The 6,688-nt window shown below is 30.7% G+C and overlaps 1 protein-coding gene across 1 annotated transcript; it reads left to right on the top strand.

The window, feature by feature from the left end:
- The first annotated feature begins 1,338 nt into the window (after positions 1–1,338).
- On the top strand, positions 1,339–4,885 carry LOC143074837 (defensin gallicin-like). The gene is made up of 5 exons (XM_076250085.1): positions 1,339–1,430; positions 1,927–1,985; positions 3,430–3,456; positions 3,824–3,969; positions 4,720–4,885. The coding sequence occupies exons 2-5, from the start codon at positions 1,943–1,945 to the stop codon at positions 4,756–4,758; spliced, it is 255 nt and encodes an 84-aa protein (XP_076106200.1). The 5' UTR covers positions 1,339–1,430; positions 1,927–1,942; the 3' UTR covers positions 4,759–4,885.
- Positions 4,886–6,688: the final 1,803 nt, after the last annotated feature.

Raw genomic sequence — 6,688 nt, 5'->3', positions numbered from 1 at the left:
AAGATCAAAGTCTCATTCTGATTTGAAGTAAAGACTAAGAACATATCTCATGCACAAAGAATACTTCTTCCAATAGTCAAAATATATTTACATCTACCTGAGGAAGTAACCAATTAACTTAAAAAAAGGGAGAAATGTTTTTGTCGGAGTTAGAAAATGTATCTTGTGTTGTTTTTCGACGCTATCAATCAATATATATTTTTTTCAAAATGAAACACTTTTAGGTATGGGGAATATCTGGATTTAGAATAGTTTTTCGTCATCTGCTTGACCATGCACAATTTTTTTCTCTGATCAAATTGGGGATCAGGAGAAAAACATGAACCCTCCTTTTTGAAGTTAATTTGTCGTTCACTAAATGTTGACAAAAATCACCGCCGTGTTGTTATGAGACACTTAAATTAGTAATCACTTCAAAATGGAGAGTATGTAGAAGGTGAAGATATTAAATTTTCATTAAATGGACTCACAAGGAGCATACATGCAATATAATGAAAGTAGACACAATAATAGTCCAGTAAAGATTCAAAGAGAAGAAAAAGCAGTATTAAAATATTCTTTGACCATATATGATCTTTGAAATTCATGTATGTACTTTCTGTGATTCCATCGTTTGAGATTTAAAATAAAAATGGAAAGTGTTTGAATCTCTAAAAGCTAACTTATCCCTACCATTTGTTCATGTGGCATACCCTAGTGTGGAACCTCGTCCGTGCATGTTTGTTTTTATATGTGCGTTAAAAAAAATTATTACTTGTCTTACGCGAATTAAGTGTTTTCTTAATGGAAGACTTTTTTTAAAAATCATGTAAACTTTGTTTATTTATTATGGACAATTTGTAAAACATGTGACGATTTTATAAAGGCATGTGATTTTGTAAACGACATTTTTATGCTTTTTTTGGTAACTACAACATGCATGCCATTGATATGCTTTCTCATAAGGGGCTAATCCAGTCATTTTTAAAAGGGGGTTCCAACCTAGGATAAAAGGGGTTCCAACCATATGTCCCAATTCTGAAGCCTAGATCGTAAAAAAGGGGACTTTCAATGATTGAATCCATTGAACCCTCCTCCCATGAACTCCCACTGCCCTCACTGACGTATATCAAACATCTTATCTTTCAGACTTCAATAACCTGACAATGGAATCACATTTAATGTAACCCTTTGGTATTGGTCCAAATAGCCGCAAAAATTCAGTGAACAAAAAATCATTTCAATGCTTAAAATAAACAAAGCGTCTCAATCTTTCCAAGTAAATTAAACTATAAACATTATGAATTCGTAGAAAAATATATTTGTTTATGCGTAATTACTGAATTTGAAATATCGAATATCCGATGTAGATGAGTATATAAAACAAGCTTAGTTTAGAATTTTCGATATACCAACTGATCAGTGGACACTTCAGAAGGAATTCAAAAAAGGTAATTGAAATATGTTGAGTAAACAAATAAATAGGTGTGTCTATACACGAACAGATATGTACACAAGTCTGGCGTAGGTCTTATTTCAAATGTTCATCTCGCATGTTTTATGCGAAATCAAAAAAATATTGGGAACTTTTCTTTTCATCAGATTGAAAGAATTGCTTTTTTGCTTCAAGCTTAAAATCATATTTACTATATTTCAATACTGTTATTTAACTGTTAAAATTTCTTTTCAAATTCAATTTATACATGGCAAACAAAATTACAGGAATCTTTCTGTTTTGTAATTAAAATATTTGTATAATTACTATTTCAACAAAATATAAAAATGTGATGTATATATATGTTTATGTTACACTTGTCTTTTAATAATCACATTTTAAGACATACATGTAACTATTCACAAAGTCCACAAGTCAATGGACAAAAGCACAGATTTATTTATGTTATCTTTTTGTTTTTAATTAACCTTATTTATTACATTTTATTTCAGATTCAAATCGATAAACATGCAGTATACAGTTTTCTTTTTGTTGGCATTGGGAATCTTCGGTAAGTCTGTGATGATAACGTATCAAGCTTGTCGTATTATCTTTCTTAAACATTTATGATTTAGCATTTATCTCTTAAGGTTGTCAATGATCAATTAGCATCATATTACACAAACAATGAAAACCATGGTATTGATCTCAAGTGTACACATACGGGCTTTTCAAATTAGAGGAACGATTTCATTTTAAGTTCTGTGCCGGTTATTATTAATATATTAAGGGTGCTATAAACAGTTTCGTATAAAAACTAGAGGTTATTCCCCGACTAAAAATAACCATGGAGGGAAACCCCTGTTTATTTACTCAATTGGTGAAAAAGTATCATGTTTTTTGTATTTGATTGTGAAAATGAGTTAATTAGCTTTCAAATAAAACAGGTTGAATGATTGAAATAATTTTAAAAACTATATCAAATATACATGTTTTGAGGGGAGACAACACTGTAAACATCATGTTTTTTTGGCAGTGAAAATTGAAAACTTATTTGCAGCCACTGTAGCTCTTTTCGGAGCAGGAGACCTTACCCTGACACAAACTTTTTTGAAAGGCCAGGTAAAAACCTACAAATTTCATACAGTTTTGATTATGTAAAACGTGCATGGATCATGTCTTTATGGGTGTGCACATGACCTGGTTTCAAGTTTTTTTATGCTCAGATTAGACCTTTTTTTCCCCATGTTCATTGGATGGATTTTTTTAAATATATTAAAAGTACACATTGTTTTTATTTCATTATAAACTACAATGAACTAGAGAACATTCTGAAACCAGTGATATCTAGTTTTATACAAGTATCTTTATTTACCAGTCCACCACTTAGGGTCACTTATGCATGGTTCCTCAAAATGTGACGTCATAGAAAAAAATGTTTATTGCACCCTAATGTATTTAAGTTTTTAATTTTTTGACAGTTCTTATCTCATTTCCAAAGACCTCAAACTGAATGAACAATTCCCCCTGTAGTTGTTTTTCTGACCCAGTGTCAAAATTCGAAAAATGCTGAAACCTTTATCTTGATAATATTCTTTTGGTTTCATTCAATGATTTGCAAGCCAGGTTTGGGTCTCTTCGGATATTTATGAATTGGTCCAAATAAATCTAACAAAGTTATGTTTCTGTGAAATTTTAGTTCAGTCGAATTTTTTAATGGCTTAGTACTACATGTATATTATAACTATTGAAAAGTTAACCAACCATTATCAATTGACCATTGTAGTACACAGTACAAAATATTGACCTCTTGTTTATTGACCTCTAGTTGAATATATTGACCTCTAGACTAGTTGATCTCTAGGTGACCTTCTGCTGCTGTTGTTTTTTGCTATGGTCGAGTTGTTGTCTCTTTGACACATGTCCCATTTCCATTCTCAATTTTAGTTTTATTTTTTTATATCCAATTCGTTGAAAAGGTGATATTTTTATTTATTTTTTATTTTTATTTTCAGCCTCTGTGTGGATTGAAAGTGATGCAGGTAATTATGCTTAATATAAAAAAATAGATTTTTTTTTTATCAGCTTCTGATTTTTTCGATTAAACATTGTTATTTGAAAACCACTATATTTGCACATTTGTACTACAGTTTCGTTATTATGGAAATTGAATGTAATTGTTGGGAAAAGAAGGAGCTAACATTTAAATTATATAATAAATACTAAATTCAGTTGCAACTCAAATTAAAGCTTCTGTAAGATCTAATACACATAAAAGTAGTGTCGATCTATGTGGGGTGTAAATTTGATTTCGTCTTATTTTTATCTTGATTTGAATACTAGTTTCACACGTTTGAACGTACGCCATTGTTGCCCCTTATCTATACTATTAATTGATTCTCCTTTAAGGCGTAGCAATTGACAGACATACAAGAGGTGCTTGTTGGGCAGGTGAAGCGGGATGTGCCGCCTATTGTTGGAGACAAGGACGAAGAAATGGTGGTTGCTGTGGACAAAGTCATACAAATTGTCATGGAACTTGCTATTGTAACGGGGTATGTGTTTAACATACACACTTCTTGTTCATCATTATTTGACTTTATTTGACTCATTGTTAAATCTGGCTTAAAGGGATGATCATTTGATAGTCTTATGCGTAAATAAAAGGGGAGTTTCCGGATTGACATTTATTTTCATCTGTTGCTACGCATGCTTTGTTGTCTTGTTCAAGTCATTTACTTTCCCTAGACAAAGTGTTATTCATTTTTTTTATAAATCTCCCCCACCTCTTGATCTCAGCAATAAGAAGATTTTATGGAAAAGTATGATTTCATCCGTGAATAACTCTTAATATTGCACATCTTGATATGGCTCCAATATTTTTCGAAACGTATCGATAAAAGAATTTTTATCTTTCTAAATATCATAGATTACCATGCAGTGACATAAAAGTAAATCGACTTCGTACGTTTGCAGGAATATCATTACTTACCCTTTGACCATTTCATAATTTCAAGGACGACGAGTTATTTTTTTGTTCGTACCCTTAATGCAAATAACGTCTTAGTCATTGGTTGAATTTACATATTGAGGACATTTTTAATTAATCATAACTTTTTTTTTGTGTACACTTTTGAAAATAAACTAAGAAAAAATGAAATCACAAAAACACTTAACTCCGAGGAAAATCCAAAACGGAACGTGCCTAATCAAATGGCAAAATCAAAAGCTCAATCACATCAAACGAATGCACACCAACTGTTATATTTCTGACTTTAAGCATTCTATATGATTTCTGTTTTCAGAGTGGTTATGAGCATCGTTGCTACAGTTGTGATTTGTAATGTTTAGACTGCGATGATGGACTTGATGGACTACCACACACATTTTATTAGAACTCTTACTCTTCCTGTATAAAAATCTTATATGCTGCATATTTTTCTGTCTTCATGAATAAAATTACTTTGTCTATTTGTGCTTTTAAATATGTTTTTGTGTTTGTTCAACATAACACTAAAACAAACAAAAACTAAAAAACGTGCTCATCATGTGAATTCTCTAATTTGTTCTCGTCCTAAATAAATGCAACTGTTACGGTAGTAGTCCGCTGTACAAAAGTCATAAATCGATGGAAAGATAACAAATCCGGTTTACAAACTAAAACTGAGGGATATACATCTACTATAAGAAAAAAAAAAAAAAACAACGGAAAAACAGAAACACTAAAGTTCAACAAAACAAATACCAATGCAACTTACATAGAAACGAACTAGTATTCGATAAAAACTACCATATTCCCGACTTGATCAATGTTGATAAACTACCTCCTGTATCCCTATTTTGACAATTTTACTTATTATGTTCGTTTGCATCGTTGTATATGTAATGGAATTTGATGCGACTGTCATACAAGTGAGATGTTTGATGCTATAACACCAGGTTCAATCCACCATTTTCTACATCTGTACCAAATCAGGAGTTTGATGTGATTTATCATTTGATTTTTCAATTTGATTAGGATCTTCCCGTATTGAACTTTCCCCGGAATTAAGTATTTTTGGGATTTTACTTTTTACATTTTAAGAAAACATGGAATGTTGAACTAGGGTTTATAGCTAGCCAAACCTCCCACTTATATAGCAATAATGAAAATACTGGTAGAATAACACTACCACGTGACAGAAATACAAACAAAAACTACAAGAAGACTCACACAGAGAAATGCACAAATAAATAAAATGGTAATCGTTACAACATATAAACCGCAGAATTATACAACAAACATCTTCCATTAACGACAGCACAGGACATCACAAACAGTGACGAAAACATAATCTTGAAATTCATACAATTATTTTCACAAAACTAGCTAAACATTATCATAATTATGACGCTATTTAAAGGCTATTTTAAATAAATTCTGCGACGGCGTCATACTTATTTGGACTAATACAATATCTATATTTTATTGATGAAATCTGTATCCCATAATTGTTACAAAGTTTAAGAAGGGTAGTAATATAGTATTATGGTCAACATTAACATATATAGTGCTACTCCCTAGCTGTTTGGTTCTAAATACAGTTTGATAATAAATACGTGTATCACACTTAATAAGAAATAAAGATTTTATTTCAAGCTGTGACAAATATATATTCATGAAAAATCAAGGCCAAACGAAACGTTGTGCTTTCCACTATTTTAGATCAATAACGTATATTTATTTTACAGGAGATAATATCTCGTAGTTCGTATCAAATTATTCTTGACAGGAATAAACACAACAGATCTGAGTTGGATTCTGATTCGAATCAAAGACTGTTTGGCAAACATTATGTATATATTCATTTTACTTATTCGTCCTGAATACGACACCATATTTAAGATCTATCTTAATTTTAATTGCGTTTACAAAGAATATTCTTTCATATTGTTACAAGACAACTACATTATTAGGTACTACACAATGGAAAGTTTAAGAATATGTATTTTTTTCCATTGAATTTAAGTTAACACACAAATTGTAATTTGTACAAAATGATAATTTGTATACAACATATACATGTATATCATAGCATTTTAAACACAAAATAATTAAAAAAAAAAACACAAGTTGGAGGACATAATTACAGATCTTGTTTATGTGATCTGTTCGTTTTTAAATAAAATTGTCTGATGCATGCAGATATCATATCAGATTCATATTGATAGACGTGCATTATGCAGTTTTCTTTTTGTTGGTATTAAGAATATTTGGTAAGTCTAGTATGATAA

This window comes from Mytilus galloprovincialis, chromosome 5 (genome assembly GCF_965363235.1).
Source record: "Mytilus galloprovincialis chromosome 5, xbMytGall1.hap1.1, whole genome shotgun sequence".
Classification (NCBI taxonomy): domain Eukaryota; kingdom Metazoa; phylum Mollusca; class Bivalvia; order Mytilida; family Mytilidae; genus Mytilus; species Mytilus galloprovincialis.
Note: the sequence above shows the minus strand (reverse complement) of the source record. Positions and strands in the feature narration are given on the sequence as shown.

Coding starts and splice junctions, on each gene's coding strand:
- LOC143074837 (XM_076250085.1), top strand. CDS start 1,943: ATGCAGTATACAGTTTTCTTTTTGTTGGCATTGGGAATCTTCG. Junction 3,457..3,823: donor GTGGATTGAAAGTGATGCAG/GTAATTATGCTT, acceptor TTCTCCTTTAAG/GCGTAGCAATTGACAGACAT. Junction 3,970..4,719: donor GAACTTGCTATTGTAACGGG/GTATGTGTTTAA, acceptor TTCTGTTTTCAG/AGTGGTTATGAGCATCGTTG.